The 26,738-nt window shown below is 47.5% G+C and overlaps 8 protein-coding genes across 8 annotated transcripts; 4 read left to right on the forward strand and 4 right to left on the reverse strand.

Moving 5' to 3' along the window:
* Positions 1–1,247: 1,247 nt before the first annotated feature.
* Positions 1,248–3,124, reverse strand: LOC129595932 (uncharacterized). The gene is made up of 3 exons (XM_055493067.1): positions 2,406–3,124; positions 1,559–2,073; positions 1,248–1,370 (listed from the first exon to the last, which is right to left on the reverse strand). The coding sequence occupies exons 1-3, from the start codon at positions 2,827–2,829 to the stop codon at positions 1,335–1,337; spliced, it is 975 nt and encodes a 324-aa protein (XP_055349042.1). The 5' UTR covers positions 2,830–3,124; the 3' UTR covers positions 1,248–1,334.
* Positions 3,125–3,307: 183 nt separating this feature from the next.
* LOC129595937 (uncharacterized) lies at positions 3,308–4,751 on the reverse strand. Its single transcript, XM_055493071.1, has 3 exons — positions 4,172–4,751; positions 3,876–4,022; positions 3,308–3,714 (listed from the first exon to the last, which is right to left on the reverse strand). Exons 1-3 carry the CDS (start codon positions 4,230–4,232, stop codon positions 3,536–3,538), a joined length of 387 nt encoding a protein of 128 aa, XP_055349046.1. The 5' UTR covers positions 4,233–4,751; the 3' UTR covers positions 3,308–3,535.
* A 1,569-nt stretch (positions 4,752–6,320) lies between these two features.
* On the forward strand, positions 6,321–7,935 carry LOC129595920 (thioredoxin-2-like). Its single transcript, XM_055493053.1, has 2 exons — positions 6,321–6,842; positions 7,371–7,935. The coding sequence occupies exons 1-2, from the start codon at positions 6,615–6,617 to the stop codon at positions 7,464–7,466; spliced, it is 324 nt and encodes a 107-aa protein (XP_055349028.1). The 5' UTR covers positions 6,321–6,614; the 3' UTR covers positions 7,467–7,935.
* A 365-nt stretch (positions 7,936–8,300) lies between these two features.
* Positions 8,301–9,865, reverse strand: LOC129595919 (cystatin-A-like). The gene is made up of 3 exons (XM_055493052.1): positions 9,694–9,865; positions 9,184–9,282; positions 8,301–8,732 (listed from the first exon to the last, which is right to left on the reverse strand). Exons 1-3 carry the CDS (start codon positions 9,781–9,783, stop codon positions 8,598–8,600), a joined length of 324 nt encoding a protein of 107 aa, XP_055349027.1. The 5' UTR covers positions 9,784–9,865; the 3' UTR covers positions 8,301–8,597.
* A 456-nt stretch (positions 9,866–10,321) lies between these two features.
* LOC129595921 (cystatin-A-like) lies at positions 10,322–12,246 on the reverse strand. Its single transcript, XM_055493054.1, has 3 exons — positions 11,897–12,246; positions 11,251–11,349; positions 10,322–10,790 (listed from the first exon to the last, which is right to left on the reverse strand). Exons 1-3 carry the CDS (start codon positions 12,026–12,028, stop codon positions 10,704–10,706), a joined length of 318 nt encoding a protein of 105 aa, XP_055349029.1. The 5' UTR covers positions 12,029–12,246; the 3' UTR covers positions 10,322–10,703.
* Positions 12,247–12,381: 135 nt separating this feature from the next.
* Positions 12,382–15,401, forward strand: LOC129595918 (replication protein A 32 kDa subunit-A-like). Its single transcript, XM_055493051.1, has 9 exons — positions 12,382–12,683; positions 12,786–12,851; positions 13,177–13,280; positions 13,337–13,444; positions 13,779–13,892; positions 14,249–14,434; positions 14,491–14,652; positions 14,711–14,799; positions 14,929–15,401. The coding sequence occupies exons 1-9, from the start codon at positions 12,653–12,655 to the stop codon at positions 15,011–15,013; spliced, it is 945 nt and encodes a 314-aa protein (XP_055349026.1). The 5' UTR covers positions 12,382–12,652; the 3' UTR covers positions 15,014–15,401.
* Positions 15,402–15,960: 559 nt separating this feature from the next.
* Positions 15,961–20,439, forward strand: LOC129595922 (telomerase reverse transcriptase-like). The gene is made up of 5 exons (XM_055493055.1): positions 15,961–16,651; positions 17,345–18,044; positions 18,266–18,793; positions 18,906–19,213; positions 19,311–20,439. The coding sequence occupies exons 1-5, from the start codon at positions 16,162–16,164 to the stop codon at positions 19,952–19,954; spliced, it is 2,670 nt and encodes an 889-aa protein (XP_055349030.1). The 5' UTR covers positions 15,961–16,161; the 3' UTR covers positions 19,955–20,439.
* Positions 20,440–21,858: 1,419 nt separating this feature from the next.
* LOC129595915 (uncharacterized) lies at positions 21,859–26,213 on the forward strand. The gene is made up of 4 exons (XM_055493047.1): positions 21,859–23,034; positions 24,564–24,670; positions 24,770–25,358; positions 25,433–26,213. Exons 1-4 carry the CDS (start codon positions 22,968–22,970, stop codon positions 26,017–26,019), a joined length of 1,350 nt encoding a protein of 449 aa, XP_055349022.1. The 5' UTR covers positions 21,859–22,967; the 3' UTR covers positions 26,020–26,213.
* Positions 26,214–26,738: the final 525 nt, after the last annotated feature.

Below are 26,738 nucleotides of genomic sequence, written 5' to 3' on the forward strand. Positions count from 1 at the left end.
CAGGTGAGATTTTATCGCCGGCTCAGTAAGCTCTCATTACAATGGATACGACAGCATGCACTCACTGACTACGGTATTCCGTTCATGATCGGATACACAAAATTTTAAAATTCATTAGTAAGTAGTAGTGCCGTCAGTAACAAATCTGGTCAGTTTTTTCCCAAAATTTGTCTTCCGGTGAATATAAGGTTTTAGTGTTGCTGAAGTTGCAGTAAAAACGTTTGTTGCTTAATCGGTAATAGACTGATAAGCACTTTAAAGCAGTAAAAAACGATATGAATTTATGAGTTCCGGGATCACTGATGACTGCTACATTCATAAATCTCTACAGAAACCACACATAAATCTCTGCATATAGATCTCTAAAAAAATCAAAAACCTAAACTTCATAAAAACTAACCTGTACAGGAAATAAATTTACAAGGCAAGTATTCATTAATCGTTAATAAGCGCTTTCACGAACTCGAACCGAAAACTTCCAAAATTTGGCAAAAAAAATGAGATAACCCCGACTGATGCTTTCGGCCACTGATTCTCAAGAATTATTTGATTTCTTCATTCTTCTCTTCTGCACCCGTTCCTTCTCGCGGTCACGCAATGCATCCATAAAAGAAGACTCGGTGAGCACGCGTCCTCCCGCAGTGGAAAGGCGGGCATCTTTGGGAAGGCGCACTTTGGGCGGTCGAGATGCAAGCAAAGCGTTTCCGACATTTAATGCTGTTTCTGCCGCGCTTTCCGTTGGAATGTATCCAGCCGCCCTCTCTCGCATCGATTTCATATACCACTGCACATCTGCCCGAGATAACGAGTAGATCTCTTTCAAGTTTTTTTCGATATTATCAAATTGTTTTTTGAACATTTCGTCGGCAGAAGGGACAACTGTGACAGCTGGTGCTACTTCCTTTGTGTTCAGCAATTTGCAAACTTCACTCGGTTCAAAAGGAAAAATACCCGCACGCCGAAAGCCCGAAATAATATTCTTTTCTAAGTTGAACAGAGGAAGGATCTCCACGAGGTGAAGCGCGAAGCACTGCTTATCTACCTAAAATCCATAAATAACATGAGCAATACTGACAATTTTCAAATTTTGAGGCGGTTTGGGAGAATAATGTTCAGGCACAGAATTAACCATAAAAACATTCGAATGCTTGTGTGACCTACCTTCGTGGAAACTTGCATGGACACAGACCGCAAATAGTTGCGCCATCGCTTTTTAACAGGCCCAAATCCGCTAACGTCAAGGGGTTGTAAGTGGCTAGTTTGGCCAGCTGGCAAGCAGATCACCTTGATGTCCTTACAGTTCTCGGTGCAATCCATTAGAAACCGCAGGTTGTTCAGATGAGAAAATGCCCATCGACAAAAATAACATTCTAAAAGTGTAAAATAAAATTAGTAAGCATTGCTTATCAATAGGTACATTCGAAATCACAATAACCGGATTGAGTAAAAAACTCTTAACTCATTTACGTAGCTATCCGTTTAACTCAATCTACGAAAGTAATGACAACAAAGATTACCCGCCATTATTCTGAATGCTTTACTTCACTGTTGCACTCGCCTTTTCGATTATCATGTTGGGAAAGATTTCTTTTCGGACATAGTCGGCAAAAATTTCTTCGTCCATACTTCCAGAATGGTTGTACGAGATATAGCAGCGGTCCGCAGTACCAGCTATGCGTGAATGTAAATGCTGCATACCAGCAAAAAGCACAAATGGCCGCAAAATTAATCCATCCGCTCTTCCACAAAACAGCGTCGAAACAACATCTCGGTCCGAACCATCAGCATAAGAAAGAATCTCTTTCTGACCTCGCGGAGCATACACTTTTTTAACTTTCTCTGCCAATGTGAATCCGCTCTCATCCAAATTAAAAAGTCCCCTCGGATCGGAGAGATATCCAAAAGCGTGCAGTTCACTGAGCGTCGTTACCCATTCTGTGCAGTTCTCCACTGTCCACTCTCTCGCCTTTTTCCGATCTCTTGCGTGCGTTATTCGTATGGAGATTTCCGGGTGCCGGTGTAGAAAAGCCCGATGCCAGGTGTCCGTCATGCGCGCCTTCTCTTGTGGATAGCCTGAAAACATAAAATAAAGAAAGCGTCAATAAATATATGATTATAATGCACTTAACATTCGGCTGCACGCGCAAATATTTTCATAAGGAATCGTCCCTGAATTACGTTAACAACGCATCGGTGGGTTAAGGGTGCCAAAAAGTGACGGCCTCGTAGACTCGACATACGAAAACCCGTAACAAACAGAGGGGGAGGGGTCAAATTTTGCAGAAAACGTGCGTACATACATAGTTTATGCATAGTCTCTAATGCGTGAAAATATTTACTGAACTGAGTTGACTTTTCAGCCATTTTTCAATAGATTAAAGTGACACTAGTTTTAGAATTAATACCTTTATTTATCGCTGCCACTTCCACAACTTTCTTAAATAATGGCTTGTCCAGCGGGACCCCAGCTCTTGCTAATGCCATAAGGAGATCAGCAAAATATTTTTCCTCCGAATCAGAAAACTTCCTCGACTGGTATCCAAGAATACCAGCATGCTCCCCTTTCAGCTTGTAGCGCAAAGTGGTCCTTTCAACCCCACACTGCCGCGCTGCCGTTGTTATTGGCACTCCGCTTCTGCATGCACGTATAGCTGCTTCCATGCCCCCTAATTGTTCTGGTAGGTCCGCATTCTGATCTCGAGATTCTACAGGTGGCAAACCGGGTAAATCTAAGTCGCACTCCGATGGCAAATAGTAATCATTTTCAGGATACCCGACTGATCCAGAAGGTACGCTTTCGTCACTATAGCTGCCAGTATTTTGAGCCATGAAAGGAAATAAAGGATAAACACAAAGGCAAAAGACAAAATATAAAAAATTCGCACTTATCTATCAGAAGGATAGTCAGTGAATCAATGAAAGTGACAATCAATGAGCGCATGCTAATCGTATCCATTGTAATGAGAGCTTACTGAGCCGGCGATAAAATCTCACCTGCCGCGCTCTTCTCTGTACTCGTTATCAGTTGCGCAATCAACTGTAGCTGCAAACCGGTTTAGACGTGAAACGGCTGAAATCAAGTATCACGTGAGCGCCTGCATACGAGAAAAATGCAGCAGGGAAAGTGAGGTGATTTTCTAAAGCGATGGGAAAGAGTTGTCGCTTGCCTCGTACTCGTATTCGCATTCGACAGAACTGCGGTTAATACATACGATTGTAAATAATATCTGTGTACGTTTAATTAGGTATATGCAAGTACTTTCCAATTTACTTAATACGTTAGATGGTCGCACAGAGGAACCCTGGACGAAATTGACTTTAATGCCGTGAACCGGCTACATTTCCACGACAACTATAGATTATCAAACAATGTCGTGTCGGCAGAAGAACATTAACCGTCAGAAAAGTAGGAAAACAAAAACGGAGATGCTGCATTATGGAAATGCCAGCAAAGGTCGGATTCTGCGGGTGTATATGTATGCACATTCACGTTGATATGCATGCAATACCAGTGATATATGCGTCATTCATGCAACTATCTCCTCCGGCGGAAGAAGCCGCCGCCGAGGCCGCCGCCCATGGAGTTGGAGGAGGCCGCCGAGAAGATGTTGGCGCCCTGGCCGAAGGCGCTGGTGCGGCCGTTGGCGAAGCCCATGCCGCCCTGCGAGAAGGCCGTGTTGTCCGTGTTGATCGACCCGAAACCGATCTGGCCGCCTGTGCAAACAGCGCAACAACAAAGGTCACCAGCTAGTGTACCTATATATGCGCACGTGCCGCTAATTTCTGGCAAATGGCCAGTTAATTATTATGGCCCACTCGTATAGCTGCATTTGTACGTAATAATTAAACAGATCCTGATGTAAATGAGAGCTTACCGCCCAGCGCGTTGGACTGGCTGACGCCGCCTAGGCCGCCGAAGCCAGGGCCCCCAAAACCGCCTCCCAAGAACCCGGGTCCACCGCCGAATCCTCCAAATCCCCCTCCGCCAAACCCATCAAATCCCCCACCAAAATGACCCCGAGCTAGACAAATACATCGTCAATAAACAGATCAACAGATCACCAATATAAGTGTGCATATCAGCGTTTATCATGCAGCTGTATGTACACTACACATCATTATGAATAACGGATTAATTTTCCATTATTTATATGGCTAATTTAATTGGTACCTGCCAAGGGAGCCGAGACGAGGAAGAAAATGGCATAAAGCGCTACTGTCCACGACTGCATCTTCCAGATGGATTATGTATGTACAACAAATTTATCCGGCTGTTCACAGATAGCGGTACGTCACACGATGGACAACGCGGGCTAGGTGCAAATATTTGATATAATACGAGTATTGTCTGGATGCAGAACTGCCAGTATCAAAGTTGTGAGTGTTATTTTATATAAAGGGGAAAGAATCTGCTGGAACGCGGGCTTCGTACGATCGAGCGTGAGATCGATATGAAGATAATTGTCACCGTTGATTTCCTTTACATATACGGTAGTAAGAGCAGTAAAGTATTAAAATATCAACAAGTTAAATTAATATTCCATCAACAAAACGTCACAACGCACAATATCATTCAGGGGATCGACTCGGTATATGTCTGCACTTGGATGTGGTTGTTTGTCGGTTCGGGACACGAGATTATATAGGCCGGCACGACAATATATATTAATCAAGATATGCGCAAGGGGCAAACGATTAATCTGGCAACATACAGGCAAAAATTAATATGAATGCAGGTGTGTAGCTGTTTCGTATTCTTACCGGTAGATACGACGGATATATACGTACTGTACTATGCCGCAGTTTCAATTAAGCGATCGCAGTGGCCAAGAGGATCTTGGTGATCACGTTCGTTGTTTGGCATCGCGAGGAGTGCGTTCTCAGTTCCTGGGACGTACATTAAGCCTCGACTGGTGATAATTAATATTGCAGCTAGGTGCAGTTGTACAATACTGTACATTATATTGGCCAATTAATGGCTGGGTGAAGTTGGCGTGCACCTGTGTTTGTACGGAAGTTAACACTGAAAATTAATCTACTCGACTCCAATTGCAGATCCGTATCATAATAAACTTTTGTTACAGACCGCCGCGTTACGGTTGCTCGGTGCCGGCAGTGAGTGCCATTGTTCCTTCCGCCTGAATCATGATCAATCAACACCAGCGTGACTACGATATCGGTCGATATGGTACTGACACTAGCTATAGCTGAACTGAATCACACTAATTCTTTAATATTTTGTTTTCTTTTGGCACAGGATGGAAGAATGAGTGAACGCTTATATAAACAACACTGTACCTGTACTTATTTTTACGATTAGTACCATACGAAATTATGGCAGCAGCTGCAGCAATAGTAACAAGCGCTTCCACCGTCCACGTACATCACCAACGAACTCATGATAATGGGTTGGAATGAATTACTTATAATGATAGGCGGCTGTCTCCGGCCAATTGACACATGCATTAATTAGTAATTACGCAGAATTCTTTATACTGCATTTCGTTAAAATAATTATATACATTTAAATGCTATATCTATATATCTATATAGATATACGTATGAAGAATGTATGCAGATAATACAAGCATTTATTAATATGTATCCATTTTTCTATGAGATACGAAGCGGAATACTGTTACAGCCAATTTCGGTAATTTAATCTTAATCAAGTTTTCATACTATCACTGGAAATGATTTATCTAGCATGTAAACTAGTAAATACACACTATATTAATACATTTAAGCCCTGATTAAATATTAACATAACTATATAAGTATAGACGAATCCAGAGTTCGCAGTTCGGACCGTCGCCAGTGGTAGTTGATACTTCCGGTTGTTGTACTTACATGTGAAGAAATGCTTGCCCGGTAGCCGCAAATGCATCTCCCACCGATGGAGATGCCGCTCCAGGGCGGACGTTGTGTCCGCTGGGAAGTTTCCCGCCCAAGTAGTACGTACGTAATTATACTTCATCACTGGATTCCCTTGTACAGCCTGTCGGTGATCCCACTTCCCAATCATCAATAACCTGATCCTGTTTTTAAATACTTATCGTACGGGTACCGCTTCTCAGCGGCTTCTGCCGTCCTGTTTATTGCCCGCGTCGGCGCGTGCGTCCACGCACCGTACAGCGTTGCAACCGTACGCGCCGCATTTGGCAGGAATGTGCTGATGTCATGCACCTGCCCACTTTCACGAAGCCAACGGCGCGCTCATCATTTCCCTGTTATGCGAGGCAGCAAGGCAGAACAGAATACAGGGAAACACATGAGAATACCGGTTTTCCCCGTAGTCAGCTGTAGCTAAGCGTGGCTGGCAAACTGCGAAGTCTCACTTGGCAAGCTTGCGTGACGGAGTGAATTTTATTTGACTGTTCCTTTTTCCTGGGAAGACGAAGCAGTGGCTTTATCATTCCTGTCAGTTGTCTGGATTTGCATTTGCCACGACGTTCGTCCGGTGATACAGTGCTATACAGTATCTGCGGAGTTTTGCGTTGGAGAAGCGAGAAGTCAGAAGTGGGCTGTTTGGCAGCATCGATCGTTTGCGAGTTTGTGTTTGATCGGTTGAGGGCGACGCATCCGTGACAGCAGTGTGATACTCTGGTTGAGAGATGGCTCCCAAGCTGGAACACATCAGCGAGAAGGCCAAGCTGGACAAGATCCTGAAGGACGCGGGCAGCAAGCTGGTGGTGATCGACTTCCACGCCACCTGGTGCGGCCCGTGTCGCCAGATCGGGCCCAAGTTCGAGGAGTTCTCCGAGAAGTTCGACGCCGTCTTCCTCAAGGTCGACGTCGACGAGTCGGAAGACATTCCCTCCGAGTACGAGATCAGCGTCATGGTAAGCACTAACCAGTCTTCGCATCCACGGGAAAATTTCCCGACAAACAGTACAAGCCGTCGTATGTGGAGCTTTGCAAGTTTTATAATTTTAATTGATAAAAAATTTCGTCAATAAATTTATTATTAAATCAAGGATTTCGTCAGTTTAATTTTTTTAAATCATCTGTTAATAATTTACGAATAAATTTTAAATTTCTATAAATTTACCAAAATGAATACAAGTAGAGAATACCATTAAAATAAATATGGAAAAATATTTTACCATTAAAATAAAATGGGACATTGTTTTTGGTTAATCTTCAGTTAAACTGTTAAACCAAATGCCTTTAATAGTGCAGAATCACCTGTTTACAATTGCGTTATTTCCCGATCAGATGAAAATCATGCCGGTAAATTCAGTATCCTGTATCAGCAATTTGTTCGGTGATATTGATTGATTAAACGCCGAGAAGAATGTTCGCATCATCACAGTTGCGCTTGGTGGGAGTTGATTGCATAATGTGATGGTGTGCATTTGCCCTTGCAGCCGACGTTCGTGTTCATCAAGAACGGGAAGACGGTGGACACGTTCTCGGGCGCCAACGCCAGCAAACTGGAGGAGATGATCAAGAAGAACTTGTAGGCGAATCAGATCACTTTTATCGGTCGCCTGTCCTGTCCCGTCGCAGCCGCAGTCCACCTTCCTTCCGCACGACTAACGTTCACTGCAGCGCTGCGGACGGGTCTTGTTCGTGTCTTACTAATTATCCCTCGCAAAATCGCCTCGCCACTCCACCGAGTTGGATGGATCGTTCCTCTTGCACTTCCATTGTTTTTGGCACATTTCGTGTTTGTTGACGGGCTTTTTCTGCTTTTTATTTCCTCGCCGCGGCAGTCGGCACTCACCATTGCTGCTTACACTCTCACTGACTGTGCGTTCATTCTTAGTGTTTGATTAACAAGTAACAAGTACTGGCGGTACAGGCCTTTTTATCAGTCAGCTCTCTCTAGTTTTGTGGGTATTAATTTTATGCGAATAATTTCCGCCTGATCGTTAACGAGGGGCACTGCTACACAAATGTTCCTTTTTTGATTAAATTATCTTCGCTTTATTCGACGTTTTCGTGATGTACGCGGCAGCTTTAACAGACATCAAATGAAGCTATCGTTTTTGCCGGTGTTACGTTAGACATGTAGGGAACATCCATTAGCGATAACATAAATAAGCAGATTATTATTAGTATCCAATATCGTAACATAAATATTTGTATAACCATCAAGTGAATAAGTTCAGCTGTGCCGTCTGTAAGGCACAGGCACAGCGTTGTAGAAAACATTATTTTTACTTCAATAAGACCTTTTTGCTTCGCTCTGCGCTACGTAAATTGCAAGTATTTACCTAAAATTACCGTTAATAAACATCCTGCGCATTTACCCATTAAAACAGCATAGATAAGCCGTAAATAAGTATGACTAATTTTGTTTTAATAGTGACTTAATTTTGTCATCCAGAATAAGTGAAGACACAGGCGTCTCTAGTGGGGTAAATTAAGTTAGATCAGATCGATATCACTCGTATAAACAGCGGCAGCATTGCGGTAGTTATTATGTAAGTACTGGGACAAAGGCACACAGCGGTACACGCACAGTGCTTAGAAATGGGGACGCGTTGGCTGGCGGGAATTGGACAAGTGAAGCGGCGCGCGCTAGCGTAGTAATTGGCTGCAAGCGGCCAATGTCAATGCCGGCGGGAACGGGGATCGGGACGGCTTAATTAGTGCGTGGGAGTGATCTTGTCGAGGGCATCGCTGGCCGTCTTGTCCTTGTCCACGCCGGAGAGCGTCGGCTCGGCGTCGCCCAGAGGCTTGTACACTTTGATGTGGATATAGTGCCCGGCACTGACGCGCACCTGTACAATTCGAAGGAAGCGAGTGCCTTGAAAATAACTTCATATAAAGTTACTTATTATACATACATAGCGATACATTTATTATTCATACACACAGAGAGATACAATTTTCTGTATAGCTGTAGATTATTTATGTAGCTAGATGATATATAGATACAATATATATTTAAATAGATATACGTTTACACGCGCTTCGCAATTATAAGCGTAGGCCGATTTCTCTCTGTACTTGGCGGAATACAATTAAGTACTGTACGATTATGATTTTTTAATACTCGTGTATTTGTATGTATGTGTTAGAGTAGTATTATTATTAAGAAACCGTCTGTCGGAGAAAAGGTAATTGTGGCGTCTTAATATGACATTGTAATACTTACTAATTTACTATCAATTTTGTATCCTATAGGCTATATAGATATGTGGATCTGCCAGTGTACAGTAATGTGTATACCTTGATGGCGTAGTTGGTGCCAGCGACCACTTGAGTGCGGAACTGCTCCGCGACGTACTCGCTCAGGGCTCCGATGTGCGACTCCACTTCCGGTCGCACCTAGGGATAGGATACGGCAGCTATTTATTTGGTTGTGTACAGCGCCCGTATTGAATTCAATTCCAGCCAATTCATCACTGCCAGCGCTGCACTTGTCTCGCAGCGCGCAACAAATTGGCGCCGGGGGAAATGAGCATTTGCGCAGTTGCCTTAATTCTCCCATCCCACAACGTATACGCATCGCCTACGTTCGTGTACATACTACGAACGCAAACATGCTCACTGCAGCTAATTCCTCCAAATTATTTCCCTTTAGTTTAGGTAACAAGGCACAATTCTATTCAAAATGTGCGCAGCATATGCATGAATATGCCCTTTGCATTCGTGACTCGCCAGCCGGAAGTAACGCAATGCATATGCTGAATTAAACAGCGCCAGTTCGGCATTTTACACAGCAGATGTTTAACTGACCTTGTCAGCGATGGCCTGCACTTCCGGCGTGGCCGGCTTGGATTCGCCGAAGGAACCGGGCATTCTCTGTCCTGGAGCAGGTGCAGACATTCTGTACGATTGCTTCGGAAAGAATTTGTGTTAAGAAATCAACAAGAGACTAGATCAGACAGTGGATGAAGCAGTTACGCCGCTAGCAGGGGCATTTATATGCTTAACGGCGGAGCTACCTTTGAGTTGTTGACAACAACACGAACAAGCAAACCAAATCGGCTGGCCTATCGTATCAGTAAGAGCTCCAGCTCATCTCATTCACCTTTATCGCAACGTTAACCATGTAATCGGGCAGGGTTTGAAAACTGGCATGTATACATGCATCAGGTTGGTTGATAACCTGATTCGTGATTACAGCATACAGCGTACTATTGGACGAAGGAAATACCGGCGACTGTCGGCTGATTTTCTACGAACTCTCGCTACTTTCCGCAGAAGGGACCTTGGAGATGCCCGACATATGACAACAAAATAAGATTTACAAAGGTCGCACTCAGTTTCACTGAATGTATGAAGCAGTAAATAATTTCCAGGATAATGAATAGATGCGGTGTGCTAACATGTGACAAATGAATGAATTAACGAACAATTTCGGCGAGTTGAGCTATTTTATTTACTGTTCGGCCGGTTAGAATTAAGCCCGCTTAATGCGGATTAAAAAAAAAGCAACAAGAAAGAAGAAGCTTCCCACCGATACACAGCCCGGCAGCGTGGTAAACAGCCTTGAAAAAACGGATGAAGACACGTTGCACGTGAGCGGTTAGGAGGCAATAAAAAAGGACAAAGCAGAAGCGTTGCCAATGCAGCGACGCCAGCGCATCAGAGCAGCGGAAAAGCCATAAAAGAATGGTAAAAGATTCCGGGGCGGCGGACGTCGGCCAGGATGGAGCGACTGGGATGGAAATGTTATCCCCCTGGGCCGGCTAAAGCGTGGATGTCTCCTTCCGTCCGTCCGTCCGGCCAGCCGCTGCAGTCACTCACTCGACCAGCCGCGGCTCGGCGTCCTTGCCGGGCAGCGGCTCGAAGATCTTGATGTCCACCACCTTGTTGGGCCCCAGGCGCAACTGCAAAGCACAACCACAGCCCTTTTCATTTAACCACCTCAAGATACCGCCATTACAGTACTCATTGCTCAGTTAAATGCCCACCGGTCCACGGACGCCTGCATAAACTTGCACAGCAAGTGATGAATCATGGACAGAACACAACACTACTGTACAACTAACGGCTGCCCGGATCACGCCCGCGTCGAGCGTTAGTCACAATGCTGCCATAAAAAGGCCGTAAACGGTGAATATTAATGTGCCTGTCACATGATCCGCCTCCCTTCGGCCACCTAATGCAGGTTGTAACCCAACGAGTGTTGCAGCTGACTGCATTTCGCTCCCTTCTCTCTCGCACCTCCATGGCACGTGATGCCACGGAGACCAAGAGAGCCTCGCGCAGTCCGACATTAACACGCGGACGGCCACTGCCACTGCCTGGCCCTGCACTGCACAACGATACTCGCTTCAGTTGACTTGCCTTCACTTGGTAGTTGGTGCCGGCGACCACCTGCGAGCGGTAGGAGACCACCTCGTACACCTCCGCCGCCCCGTGCTTGGCCTCCACGTCCTTCCGCACCTGCCCAGACAAATTAACAATAATTAATTGTTATACTACATGCATACCAGTAGAGACATTGACAACTGAGACGAAGTGACGGCCAAAGAAAACACTTTCTACAAATGTGAAACGATACCACAAAATAATAAGTAGTAAAAATCCACTATTTTATGCTACCTATAACTGGCTATAAGTAAGTACAGATAAGTTAAAGTAACAGTTAACACCCATTATTGATTATCTATAGTGAGCAACAAATTAGCTATGTAATTAAACGATGCTGCAGAATGCAGCGGGAAAGGAACAAATACTGCTGCTGCACTGTTTATACATACCCCATTGCAAGCGAAGATACCCCATTGCAAGAAAATAAAAATAAGTAAATTGTTTTATAAACTATGAACCGTTCATTGTTTGTTGACTGTCTGGTTGATAATTTACATAAATTCCATCGTTCATTATGAACGGTGTAATTTATGTAAATTATCAACCAGACAGTCCTGCATCCTCCACTCGGATTTGCAGTTAACTGTGTTACACTAGTGACTAGATTTTCTTCCTTTACCTTGTGCACGACCTGATTGATGTGATCGTTGGCGGGCCGCTCCTCGCCGTACCCGCCACACACCATGGGCTTGTGCTCGTGCACTTTGGCGTGGAACTCCTGGTGAATAACGGGAGGATCCTGATCGGCCATTCTGACAAATTAAACTGCAACCAGCAACACTGCAACAGCAACCCTACACTGAAACGACCGCCACAGACAAACTACTGTTACACGGATAACAAACGCTCACACCACTCTTTGGCTTTTATGCAGTTTTGATAGATAATTCGGAATTTTGCAGGCTAGCAAACAGACGGTGGCTGACAATGCAGAAAAATAAACAAACCAATACTGTTTTGCAGCTTGATGGCTGGCTCCACTGCATAACTTCCGCATGACTCACAAGTCACACATGCAGCCCTCAACACGGGGCCGGAAACCCCTGCTACCCTCGTCACGCCCCACAACACGGGGCCGGAAACCGTTAATAACCACTTCACGCCACTCTTGCCATTTTACAGCGCTCTTTGTGCTGCTCACAACAAATGCGCTCGAAATCGTCGCCAAATCAAAACGCGTTTGATCGTGCTTCCATTTTTCCTCGGTTTCTTTTTTCACTTGGCGTCGTTTTCTATTTTGAAACCTCGCAGATAAGTCCTTGAATTCTCTTTCTAACCGAGGGTAGTCTGTGTAGGCACATCTGTGGAAGGAATTGGCGTTGTAGATTTTTTTGTGGAGATCACTCAGATCAGGCGTAAGGAGAAACTTGCCAAAATGAGTCGCTTTGGTTCGTCTGGATTCGGTGGTAAGTAGGAATATTCCGAGCATTCCATGATTGTCCAGCGGAAGACAGTGCTTTGCGCAGTGGTCTGAGATGGCGAGTAAGACCTTTCTGTGGCGATTGCAGGCGGGGGTGGAGGCGGAGGAGGTTTCTTCAGCAGCGGACGCTTCAATGAGTACCAGGGTCCTTCCAGTAAGTTCTAGTTGCCTTCTCTGATTATTCTTTTCTCATTCTCCTGTCATAGTGTTACGAAAATCTGGCGATTTCGCAGCTAGATGCGGGCGAAACATCCACGCACTGGCAGCTCGCTAGACCATATTAATGCTAAAATAATACTGTAATAGTTCGGATTTTCTGCGGAGAGCCTGCACGACTAAAAAGTTTCTTAATTGATTTTCTTTCGCTGTTTACATCTGATGTATGTGGGCGCATTCAAATATTCCTTCTGGTTATTGTAAACAAGGAAGACAGTGATTATCATTGGCCTATAAGGAGCTGACAGATCCTGTGGTTGCAGGTGACAATTTCGGGGGGAGCGGTGGGTTCTTCCCCGGGGGGAGTGGCTTGGGAGGCGGGGGCGGGGCCGATCCGAACACCAGCGCCGTGGACAGCGGGGCCAAGGTACGTGGCATTGAAATGAGCGCGGTTGCGTAGATAAACGGATACTGTTGGAGCAGGGCAGCGGCCGCAGTCCGGAGGTGGTCCCGGTGACCATCAGCGAGATCAACAAGTGCTCCGACCTCAAGCAGGACCGCATCAAGATCGGCAACGTCGAAGTCAACCGCGTAAGTCAGCAGCGCACCCTGCTGGCTGACGATGTCACGATGGCATTTTCTTAGCAGGAGAGAGACTGAATTTAATTCGATGAATAATCTGAATTTATGTGATAATTGTTTAAATTAGAATTTAGTAAAATAATTTGGTTGAACGTTTCTTATACGGTACTAATGCGGCTGGCGTCAAGTTGCTCGTTAAAGCTTCATGAGAATACTATTGTATAACTAGTTGTACGCTTATTTGCTATGGATTAATTGGACGGTTGATGCGGTCATGGGAATTGGCTTGAGAAGAAAGAGGTTGATGATTAACGGCGCGGTTTGCTGTCTTTTTCTACGGCAGATCACGTTGGTGGCGCAGGTGCGCGAGTGCAAGCCGCTGACGTCGTACGTGTCCTTCCTGCTGGACGACAAGACGGGCAGCACCATCGAGGCCAAGTTGTGGGGCGACTCGCAGGTGTGTGCGTGTGACGACTTGTGGGGCATGTTATCTTTCATTGAAAAAGGTTTTGCATTTATCGACCACTGATAAATAAATAAATAATAAGAAAATGCTGTGGAAGAATAGCAAATAAATAATTAAAAATAAGTAAAAAATTTAAATGTGTAATGTTGTTACGTAGTATCGGTAAAATATCCAGTGCTGCTCACCAGATTCCAGTACTGCCGATCGATAGTGTAATTGCTGCCAAATATTCAATAATAACAGTAGCAGAATTAATTTTAAAAACAATAATACAGTATTGTTGTAATATTGTGTGGCTGCCTTGGCCTGTGATCTCCGGTTACAGTGAGCAGTGCTGGCTGTTGTAGGAGGAGTTAGCGCGTTGTGCAGTGTCGGTGGGGCAGTACGTCCGGCTGTACGGCAGCATCAAGTCCCTGGGCGACAACGTGAGCATCTCGGCCTTCAGCATCCAGCCGGTGCGCGACATTAACGAGGTCTTCTTCCACATGCTGGACGTGGTCCACTCCCACGCCGTCCTCGACAAGATCGCCAAGGTCACTTTGTATGCCTCTTGTCTTGCTAGCACACCACAACGCACTTTTGATTGCAGGGCGAGATGGTGGTCAACGGCGCCACGGGCGGCACCGCGCTCATGTCGCAGCCACAGCAGGGCTTCGTCACCAGCGTGCCGGGGATGCTGGATCTGCAGGGCGACATGGGCGGGGCTGGCGGACAGGCCACGCCCCAGGGACTGCCGGCCGACCAGCAAGCGGTACTGCACGGTCTCGTCGTTCTATTATTGCGTGCTGCACAGTTTATTCTGTTGGCAGGTCTACGCCTATCTGCGCGGCTGCGGCGGCGAGGGCGACATTCGCGAGATGTATAAGGTGCTGCGCCAGTTCAAGCAGAAGGATCTCGAGTACGTCCTTCCGCGATTATAATTCTATTAATTCCGCTTACGTACTAGACTATTAAACGTATCGATGCGTTATACGTTATTGATTTTATTTTTAAATATATTTTCTGATTTTTTTCTGGATGTTTGCAGGCGCGCGGTGGAGGCGTTGAGCGGCGAGGGCCACATCTTCAGCACCGTGGACGACTTCACCTACCGTCTGGTGGACAGCGAATAGCCAGTCAGCCGTTGCACTGACGGATTGCAGTCGCTAAATGAGGTGTCCAGCGGATGCTCAACAGGTTTATTGCTTGTCGCGGGATGCCAGACCCTACATTAATTAATGAATCGAATTTTCACTGTTCCATTGACAGTATTTTTCTCTCCTTTTTTGTACCTAATTATTAATTCTTATCCATGTTGCCGGCCTGCTGTTGTGCTGTGCTCCAAGTTTCTGACAATGTTAATTGCAATATGTTGTTTGCGAATTCTTTGAGCGTGCGTAAATTTTATTGCCTTGACGCCCTTGACCGGGAGGGTGCTACGCATTGCTCAGTTGCTGCTCTGTTAATTAATTTCTCAATTTGCCTTTAAAAAATCTTCGTTTAAAAAAAAGTCTTGATTCGTCGATAGACATGGCTTCTGCTGTTATTAACATGTTGGCGGAACAGGGAACACTTCAAACATTCTACGGTACATAATTTTATCATGCTTAATTATTTCGACATAAAATTAATGCGCCATTTTCTCTTTAATAATTATATCTATGCCCACTTTTCGCAAATACAAAGTACTGTACAATAAAAAACAAATTTAATAAATGATGAAACAGTATTATGGCCAGTGTTCCTTAAGAATTAAATTAAATCATTTGCGAAGAAAATAAAAAAACGAAACAATCTCCAATAAAAATAAGAAGATGACCACATAAACGAGGAAATATTAGGTTTCCTCAACAGATTAATTAGATTGTTAAATTGTATGAAATGATCAATGAAAGGAAAATCAGAAAACTGAACTTAGTAGTCCCTGATGCTGCATTACAATCTCAGTTATCTCACATCCGGTTAGAGGGCGGTCCGCAAGTCTCCCATTGGCCACTGCTTCATTCACCGAAATCACAACAAATGCACATGGCAGCCGGCGTCAAAGTGCTCGAATAAAAATAATTGTACCCTAGGCCGTGTTTGCAACTTTCCACCGTAGCAGTCTGCAGCTTTTCTTAAATTCTTTCAACTGCATTTCTTCGCTATCAAGTTGTACGTTAATCTGGGAAGAAGCTGCGGGATTGCAGATCCCTGTTGGCGCCTGTGTTCCTTCTAATATCCGCTTGAAGTGCATTTACGAATACTTGTTCCCTTTTCTTTGCTGCATTCTGTTGTCGATATGGACGTTGACGAGAGCCTGTTGACGGAGGACGAAGGCAGCCCGCCTCATGGCCCTCACGCGCACACGGCTCCGTCGACGCAGCCGGCAGTGAGTGCAGTGGCCCAGCAGGAGGAGCCCGCAGAAAAGCCCCGCGCTCCTCCCCCGCCGTGGGGCAACACCAAGCATCCCGGCCTGGCCACGGTGTACCTGCCCCACCGCGCGCTGCTGCACCAGCAGATCCCGCCGTCGCGCGTGCAGCTGCACCCCGCCGAGGACCAGGCCAGCACGGCCTGCGGTCCCTTCGGATGGCAGGAGTTGTGGGAGGAGATCCAGCGGAAGGCGGGCTTGCAGCGGGAGCTGAGCGCGATGCTGGCCCGGATCATCCGCAAGGTGGAGCAGACGCCGCCCTACAAGGTGCAGGCCAAGTGGGCGCCCCTGCACTTCATCGATGCCTGCTGGAAGGGCAGCGCCCTGCGCCAGGATCCACCGCCTGCTGGAATTGAAAACTGTAAGTTTAAAGCGACTCTGAACCGTCCGAAAGATCCTTGCATTTTTAACTATTTTCATAGCAGGAAATGCCAGGAATTATGGTATTCGCACCGCGCCACGACCTTAGATTTAATTCAGTAATTTTGAAAACCATTTATTTTAATCAGTTAGTTAATTTTAATTTTTTTCGAATCGAAAAACGGTTTTTAATTTTTTTCTAAATTTTGAAGATATTTTGTGAAAAACAGTAGTGCAGTTTTGTCCACCTTTTGCAAACGTTGGTGAATTGCATTCAAACGTCTGTACGTATAATTTTCTTGTTAACGTTATTGGTTTTACACTTTTTTTTTGTAATTAAATCATTTTGAGTACTGTAGTCAGTGATTGAATAAGTACCTACATTTTCTGATAATTGTCAAATTGAGTTCTCAGTTATTGTCAAAATAACTTTGGTAGCCTGCACGGTGCACCGTTTCTGTTTTTATTTATTTTTTTTCTCCACTGATATTTTCTCATTGAGCCACTCGTCCTCGGAGTTCAACTAAGCTAAAATTTTTTTAGGTTTTGGTGAATACATAAGTAATCGAAAAGATAATTTCGTTTATTTTGTGTGTAAGTAAGTGGTTTTACTGTTACCTACAGTCTAGAAACAGACATGTATATCGTCGCGAAATTAACTGAAGATTGATAAACAAAATCCTTGGCTTTTCAGCTGCCAGTCCGTCGCTTCAGCGGGGATCCTCCGAGAAGGAAGCAGCCCCTGCCCCGCAGGCCGACGAGGTTGCCAGTGTGGGTAACCGGAAAGAGCCAGCAGTGGGCTTCAGTCTGGCGAAGGCCTTGCGTCGCGAAGCCGCGCTGCTCCACGAGCTGAAGGCAGTCCTGCGCACGCGCCCGGTGGACGACGTCGACGTGTTCCGACTGGCCACGCCGGCCGGTCAGGTGCGCGAGTACGTGCAGGCCTACCTGTACGAAGTGCTGCCGTACAAGAAGATCTTCGGCGACAATTACAACTGGAGGATCTTCTGCCGCGGCCTGCACGACTACTTGGCGGTGGGGCGCGCCGACGAGATCTCCCTGCTGCACGTCATCGCCGGGACGCGCTTCGACGCGATTCCCTGGCTGAAGCAGACGGATGCCGAGCGCAGTCAGCTGTTCTATGCGGGTTTTGTTCTGTGGATTTACCGGCGTCTCGTCAATCCGCTGGTCAATCGACTCTTCTACGTCACGCTGACCGACTTCCGCCGAAATGAGTACGTGTTCTATCGGCGGGAGATTTGGACGGATCTGGTGCATGCTGCGGTGCGAGAACGGATTGATAAGCAGTTGTGGGCGGTCATGCTGAACCAGTCCAAGGAGGAGGAGGATTTGCTGTTGAGCCGCTCGGTCGTTTATCGGCCGCGATTCCTGGCCAAGTAAGATCTTGCAAAATATTTGAATATATATTTTCTAATTTATTTGAAATCGTTTCTAAATTATAATTAATATACATTTTTTAAAAATCCTGCTGACATATTAATATACAAATTGCTCATTACATACATATTTTCTTGTTACTGACTAATACAGTAAACTGCACAGAATAGTTGTATTGCTGAGAAGCGGTGCTCCATCCTGATAGTTGAAATGTTCGCAGGCCGAACGGGATCCGACCGATCATGGTGTGTGGTCCACACCCGGCCGAAGCGGAGCGGCAGTGCCTTCCGCTAAAGACAGTGCGCCTTGTTGTGGACTTTTTGGCTGGCCGATATTCCGCGAAAGGCTGCGCTTGCCAGAGCGACAAGGACATCCAGGCTGCCTGGCAGGAATTCCGCACTGAGCGCCTGCAGAAGCAGGACACCCGACCGCTGCTCTTCCTCGCTTTCGACATCTCGCGGGCCTACGAGAATGTGAAGAGCAGTGTCATCATAAGCTTCCTCGACCAGTTGAGTGGGTTATGCGAGAGGGATGGGATCAGGGCCGTGCTGCTGTACGACTTGTTCCGGGCCCGTGGTGCCGCGGGAGAGCGCCGGAAGCCTTCCTCGAGATTCCGTCTTGTTCTTCCTGGCGAGCCGCTTGATGAGGGCTGTCGCAATGTGAAGCCGCAGATGGTGCCGGTGGAGCGTGTCATTCGAGCTGTTGATCAGCTGATGAAACCAGCCATTTTCAAGTTCAAGGGCAAATGGTAGGAAATGGAACATAAATAACCTTGAGCTCTGCAGTTTAACTGTAATAATAATTCATAGCGTAATGAATTTGTATGCGTGATCGATGATCTTGTTTGCTCATCCTGACAGGTACCAGTTTAACTCTGGCGTTCTCCAAGGCGCTCCCGTATCCGCCTGGCTGCTGAACGTGTATCTGAGTGCGCTGGAGCGGGAGGCGGATTTCCGCGCCAGGGAGGATGAGATGCTTGTGCGCTTCTTCGACGACGTGCTCTTCGTGACGCCCTATCCGGAGCGTCTCCAGTCCTTCGCCCGCACGTACGCCATCCTCTACGCGAAGCATGGCTTAAAGGTAGCGCCGCGGAAGACGCAGACCAACTTTGTCACGTCGGATTGTCGGGTGGCGCCAAGTCTGCTGCATGGCGGCGGTACACAGGAAGGTGCGTAAATACTTTTTCCTGAAAAAGACAATTAATTTACGAGGTAACTGATTTCAGTAATAATTCAAAAATATTTACCTGATGAACTATTTGGTAGGCCAGAGCGTAATGTCCTGGTATGGCTGGCTGTGGGATTTGGCCGGGATGGGCGTCAGCGTGGACATCGGGCGTTTCGCCGCCCTGGGCGTCAGCTACACGGTGCCGGTGCTGGAGACGTACTGCGCGCGCGTCCGCACCGCCCTCGTCGCGTCGGTGCGCGGCAAATTCTGCTCGGTGATGCTGGACCTGGCCAGCTGCCCGCGGGCGGGCGTCGTGCAGAACATTTATCACCTGTTCCTGCTGGCGGGAGTGCGGATGCTGGCCTACTGGCAGCGGATGCAGCGAATTGCCCGCAGCCGGCGCCAGGTGCGCGTGTTGTTGGAGGAGGTGGGCAGGGCGCTGATCCAGTCGGTGGTGAAGCAGCTGGTCCCGCAGGCGGCCATGGGAGGGCTGCTGGAGTTCCGGGTGGAGGGTCTGGCGTGGATCGCCTTCGCGCAGGTGCTGGGCAGCGACGTCAGCGGGACGGTGTTGTCGCGCGGCTGCAAGCGCGCCATTCGCGGCGGTTGCGCGAGCCGACTGAAGCAGATGCACGTGTACGATGCGGTGGACACGTGGGGCATTCGGGAGCTCGCGGAGGATCCGCCGCGGAAGTGGCCGGAGGAGTTCGCCCGGGTGACGGGGGTCATGTTCGGGAGGGGATGAGTCCCGCGCATTGTTTTGTATTTGCTGGTTGGATGGGTTATCGGCGGTGTGCGATTCACTTGCATTACCGTACAGGCTGGAATGGGTAGCACATTCTGCTTTGGTGCAGTGATACTGTGTTCTGTTGTGATTACATTTTGACAACTTCCATTTACTGTTATAGTAACTGGTAGCGGTGTTTTAGCGGAGGATTCACGAATAAGGTTACGAGAAGGATAGAGAGGCTGTGCTTCGTGGTGGGCACTGACAGTACTCGTATGTTTATCCTACAGCGGTTAGATGATTCCGCCCAGTTAGTTAATTCAGCGAATGTAGTAAAACAAAGAATGTAATCAAATAGATGTGATATAAAAGGAAGTGGTTACTATTTCTCGTACAAACTGTGCATGCGTAGCCCTTTTTGCACCGTTTTCTGCTCTTGTGCTCCATACAGAAGCGGTTTACTGTGCAATATGGAGAAGGAGCACTGTAAGCGTTCTGCAGCACTTGCCTAATAAAAATAATTCATGAAGTATGTGCTCGTACGTACAGATACAGATGGTTGACAAATTGACAAACTGAAGTAAACAAAAGGCAAAACGTGATAGCAAAGAAATGTACGGCTCGCTGCGTAGCAGTTAACTGCGTGACCTTTCTGACTGAATGCATGCATATATTTACATTTTACAGTAGCAGCTGCTAATTTGTATAATCATCTGACTGGGCATTGCTGTGCGTAAATGGATAAAGTCCGTCTGCCTGCGCAGGCTGCCGTCACTTTGTGACGTATATACTTGTGCAGACAAGGTGTCAAGACTGCAGTGACACCGGAAATGAGGTAAATCACGGTGTTACGGTGACGATTGACAGAGTGGCATCCCGGACTTGGCCAGGAGCAACTTTTGTCGATCGGCGCAACTGAGCTTCCACTGAAGCAGCCTTCCGCGGTTGACAACATGCACGGGTTTTTTTGGAACGGAATACCGTGGCTCCAAGCTGTCGGAACTGCGGCGCAGTCATACTGATACGAAAACAAACCACAGCAATATGCAGTCAGCAGTCTCTACACTAATTCGTCTTATGCACCGCTGACAAATTAACCCGTAGGAAATGTGAAGGGAGCGTGCAGTGCCGGTATATTATATTATTTATATATGGTAGACCGGAGATCCGGTCGAACAACGGGATGCCGATACAGTACAGGCACTGTACACATCTCATGAACGCATAACATTATGCGTTATTATAATATTATGCCGGTTTATAAACCGGCGTTAAAACTGTGGTGATTTATAGGCACGGCTGCTGTGCGTCAAGAAGAGTCATGTGTTTATGGTCGGTGTAATTGTGTTTGTAAAGCGGCAATCAAGACGACCGTACAGGTGTAGGCATGTTAAGCACGCAGTTAAGCGATGATTACGTTCTACTCGCATTTATATACCGCTGCTGATAACTTGTGTGTTTGTTTGTCGCAACAGCCACCAACAGAAGCCAGTCGAGTATACCTGTAAACGTGTAAACTTGCTACAAACGGGGCTGGGAAAAACACACAGATTTGACGCTTCACCGCACAGCAACGCCAATTCACCGGCACAACGTATGGCGTATAATTTCGGTAAACCGAAAGAACAGAAAGTTGAGGTGGAACCGGAGAACCGGTTTGGCATGAGTTAGCAAAGTTGCATTTGCCGGTACATACAAGAGCGTTGTTTATGTTGGCGTTGGAAATACTGGAAGGTCTTTCAATCTGTACGTATATTGCACTTCGCAGTGGCCGGCCAAACAATAATAACAATACACCGGTGTAGCAGTACGTCGCCTTGGAGCGGACATGAGCGAAGCCGGTATGCGGATTCGCGGCCAGAACGCTGCATTGATATGTGGCACTATGTGCATATGTGCCGGTAATGGTTTATTACAGGCATGGCGAAGTGCTTCTTACTCAGCGAATTGCTGGTGTCATGGTGGTAGGCAGAATGCCGTTCAGGGCCAAAACTAAATATGAGCTCACAGCAGTCAGCCAAAGCAGTGGAAGGTACCGCCCGCAGCCAACACCAACAACACAACACGCTCCTTACCTTTGCCGGTTAACGCTGCACTGGCTGAACCGAACGTTGACGGACGTTAGCGGCGAAGAAAGGCGCCTAGTCGCGTCGACCTTACCTGCTGCTTGTCACTGCTACCGACAATTACAACTACCTGTCTTGCTTTGCTGGGAAGTGCAGTTTTTTCTCGTATTGTGCACTGTCGTCAAGAAATGCGTTCCTCTTAGCAGAAGAACCTCTCTAGCTGGGTATGCACCGGTCGCGCTTCTTTTTGTCGACGACATATGCATACTCGTAGCAGCCGGAAATAGTGCTACTTCTTTTCTTTCCACGTTATCGCTGAGTACTGCGTCGGCACAAGTGCGTTTCTTCCTTTTATTCTATTCGAATTCTGTTTCGGCCTGTTTCTGTTCGGCGAAGCACGCTGCATGTGATTGCCGTGTGCTGTGCTGCTGCCTTGCATGGTGCAGGCACTGCAGGAAGCTACGACCAGTACAGCGGTGGCGATCGACTACTGGCGCTAGCTTTCCTTTATCAAGTCGCTTTTATACTTTGTCTTATTGTCAGGAAGGCACAACTCCCGGAAAACCTTGTCGGCGCTTTATTTGTGCATATATATTGATGAGTGTCTGTAATCGCGACTGATCCCTTTATACGATACCTTCATAACAGTGTATCCATATAAACGTGTATGTTTTGAACTTATATCGGAACGGAATTAAACGGAGGCTCGGGCGATGCGCGCGTGTGGATTGTTATTACACCAGCTAATAATCCCAATACCGCCGTAAACCTGTTGTTTGCTTGAACATCGGAAACTGCCAATGTCCCTGGACGACTAGTTATCATTAAGGCCCGTCCAACTCCAGTCCGGACAATTAAAATCAGATCTTAGGTCTCTTCCGCCGTGATTGTCCCGCCTGGTTGTGATTAGGGCGACTTCCGGTGGCTGTCGCTGTCGTATTAGCACCGACGTGTACAAGTACACCATGGCACCGTTAACACTAGCCAACAGGGGAGTGTTCATTTTGATATTCCTCAGGATTTCTGCAGCCGGTAAGCTATAACATATATATATATGTTCAAGATCAGCAACGTTTTTCCGTACGAAAGTCCCTTTAATTTCTTGTCTTTGTGGCACTCAGTTTAATTACAAATATAAGCAAATTACATATATAAGCACTCAAAACTTAAAATTACATATATAAGCACTCAAAACTTTAACGTGTATTACATACATTTGACAGTATAGTATACTGTATACGTGATTTAGGCATTTTGGTGGTATTAGTGGTAATTCCGATTAATTCGCTGTTTCGGTCTGGTTTTAATGCGCAGTCAGCCCGCAGCGAAAAACTGGCAATGTAAGGAGATTTTCCAAGAAAACATTGCGTTTCTTGTCAGCGGAGAAGTCAGAGAAATGTACAATATTACAGCTGGTAATGAGAAAGCTCGACACGGCAAAGAAACTTTTTGTCATACGATGATACAGCATTTCGCCAACAGATACATTGCTGAATGCATAATCAGTCGAATGCCGGCTGAATTTTTTATCATAAAAAATGCCGCGTGGTTACAGCTACAGATGCGAACTGGCGAAAGAGAAGCATGGGAAGCCGTGCGTGCAATACACAGTGCAGTCAACTGGTGTAAACTGCTAATGAGCAATGTGCAGCAGAATGTAGGTAATACTAATCGGTAATAAGCGATAGTTTATTTTCTGCATGAGCAATGCGCCTGGCACTGCCTGACTGCACGCCGGATGTGCCCACACGCGCACCGCTTCAGCGCCTTAATTATGCAGCGCTGCAAGGCCAACCGAGGCGATGATGTCATCCCTCTGTAGTTGTTGTTGTTGCGGACAGAGGCCACAAGTTCTAAGCAACCTCTTCTTCCCGAAAATGGAAAAAATCAGAAAAGCTGTTGTTGACAAGCGGCAAATATTTTGGCAGGGAATTAAATAACGGCAGCGACCACTTCGCGGCGTCATGATCAGCGCAAACTGCTGAGCAGGCGCGGCGCTGTTGACTTGGGCACACGCAGCGCGTGCCCGCGACACTGTGCACAGTCAATATCGTCAGAAAAAGAACAACGCCGAGAATATATTTTTGTCTAAAGTCTGTCAACAGATTTTTAATTTTGCCGGGCGGAAAGTGCGGGGAAGAGCGCGGTTCCCAGGGCACTTTAGCGTGGGAACCGCGGCTCGCCGAATAAGTTAGACCGCCGCCGAGGGAGTTTGCCGGTTTTTACTGCTCTGCCAGTTAAAATTCAGTAATAAAGTAATACGCAATACAGTATTTAAAAAAATAATTCAGTAAAATTCAGGAACATCGGTTAAACACGTCAGAAACACGTGTTTACCGAGACAGCACAAAGGCGCAAAGCATCGACTGCTTGTGTTGCACTTGATACAGTGCCTGTGCGAGTGAGCTATGACTGACAGCTGACAACGCCGGCGTCTGGCGACCTTTGCCGTTGGCCAATTCGGCGGCATCAACAACACTGCAACCCGTTCGAGTTGGCGACTTGCAAGTTACGAATCAAACTGGAAGCGGAGAAATAACCGGCGACATTGTGTTTTGCAGCTGATCTCAATCCAGCCGCCCCGGGCGACCGCTGCCTGGACAACCAGGGCCACCTCATCGACTCGGGCGACCGCTTCATTCCCAGCCGGACCCGGCCTTGCACCGAGGTAAGTTCAAAAGTAATTGCCGTTAAACTATTAAAATAATATCCAATTTAAATATACATACGTTCAACGATATTAAATTTAAAAAATTAAATTGTACAGTGCTTGTGCGCGCGCGGCAACGCCGTGCTGTGCGGCATCGCCATCTGCGTCGGCCAGGTGAACTGCTCGCTGGCGCGCTGGAACAACACGCTGTGCTGCAAGCCCGAGTGCATCTACCAGAAGCGCCTCATCCTCTCCGACCTGCGCAACTCCAACTTCAACGGCCGCGCCCCGGAGGCGGGTGCGCCGGGCCCCACCGCCCCCGCCGGCAACCGCGACCTGCAGCGCAGCAACGCCAACAGCGGAAGTAATAACAACAACGCCGGCAACAGCTTCTTCGACACCGGCGCCGTCTTCGGCATGGACGACGCCGCCGGCTACATTCCCAGCAGCAACTACGACGTCTTCAACGTCGACCACGACGTCAACGGACCCGGGCCCGCAGGTCCCACCGGGAATGGCACCGGAAGTGGTGTGGCGCGCCAGCAGAACCTGCCCAGTCCGTATTATCCCATTCTCATCGGGTTGATCAGCTGCGCCCCGGTGGCGCTGTGTATCATCTGCATCAACGCGTTAAGGAAGTACTTCCACGCGCGTAATCACCACACACACCGGGGATTCTTCTCGGGCGGTCGCCGACGACACAACCGTACGTAGAATAATTGTATTTCCAGTTCCGGCTCATTCGTATATCGGTTTACGCGGGCGCTGTGTCTGATGTAGGTCAGCATAATCCGCCCAACGCGCCGGTAGTGGAGGCCCCGCCCCCCGTGTACATGGACCCCCCTCCGGCCTACAAGGACCTGGACGGGAAGTGCAAGGCGGAGGAGCTGCCCAAGTACGAGGACGTGCTCAAGTACGACCAGGAGGTGGAGGAGCGCCGCGCCAGCATGTTCCCGCTGAGCGTGAACACCGGCATCTTCGCCACCACCTCCAGCGCCCGCTTCCCCTCCGCCGAGCCCCGCAGCTTCACCAACCTGGGCTACTCCCACACGGAGGGCAGTCGCGAGTGCGTGTCGCCTGAATCAGGAAGCAGCTCCCTCTCGATAACGCTGCCACCAACGCGGAGCCGGTCGGAGGTGGGCGAGGTGTCCGTGACCCCGGAGCCGACGGCGCTGCGGTCGGCGGTCAGCAGTGACCCGTCCAACGGGACGCAGGATTCCGTTTTGACCCCGCCGCTTAGTACGGGTCTGTCGCACAGCGAGCCGCCCTCGAGGGCGCCGTCACTACGCGGACCGACGCGACGGGCCTCGCTGGGCGACGCCGGCGCCGGAGGGTCTTCGGATCCGCGGTCGCCGGTCAAAGAGTGAAATGTGATGTGCCAGGATGTCGCAAATTAAACGGGATGAATGCTGAAACGAACATTGTGATACTGATATTTTATTGTACTTGTTAGTTGTTTGCCGTTATTTTCACAGTCCCTGAATCGAATAATGTCGGAGAATGTCTCTCCTACACGTGCAGGGTTTTAATAATAAATGACGCGGATAATAAACAGGACAATTTCGAGCAACGGTGTGTACTTATCGCCGCATGTGACCGGCATGGAGAATGTTGGCGGGCGTTAGTTGAATGGGAATCTGGAACGGGATTACTGCAAGTGGAGGGTAGGTGGAGACACTGCGACGCATCCGGCTAATTAGCCGCGCGCATTGACGCACGCAACGGCGTCGAGCTGCACCGGGGTGAAATGGAGCGTACGGTGCAGGCATAGCGTGTACTGTATATATCGGCGAGCGCAACAGAGCTGCGTTAACACTGAACAGTGGGCCGTGTCCCTTGGCATTCACCGCGTGCCTTAATGTTCGTCAATATACGCATCGAAGCTAGCAGTGAACACAAAGTGACCCCGAGCCCATTCTCCCATTCCATGCCACGACGACAACAATTCCCATTAATTTTGCCGGTAGATGCACCTGTCCGCTCCGCTATATATGCATTTGTCTATGACCGCACTCGTTAGCGTCGCGGGATTAATTCTTGCTTGGCAGTGTTCCCAGTTGCCACCGGCAGCCATTAGTCAGATATG

This window comes from Paramacrobiotus metropolitanus, unplaced genomic scaffold, assembly GCF_019649055.1.
Source record: "Paramacrobiotus metropolitanus isolate TYO unplaced genomic scaffold, Prichtersi_v1.0 Parri_scaffold0000084, whole genome shotgun sequence".
NCBI lineage: Eukaryota > Metazoa > Tardigrada > Eutardigrada > Parachela > Macrobiotidae > Paramacrobiotus > Paramacrobiotus metropolitanus.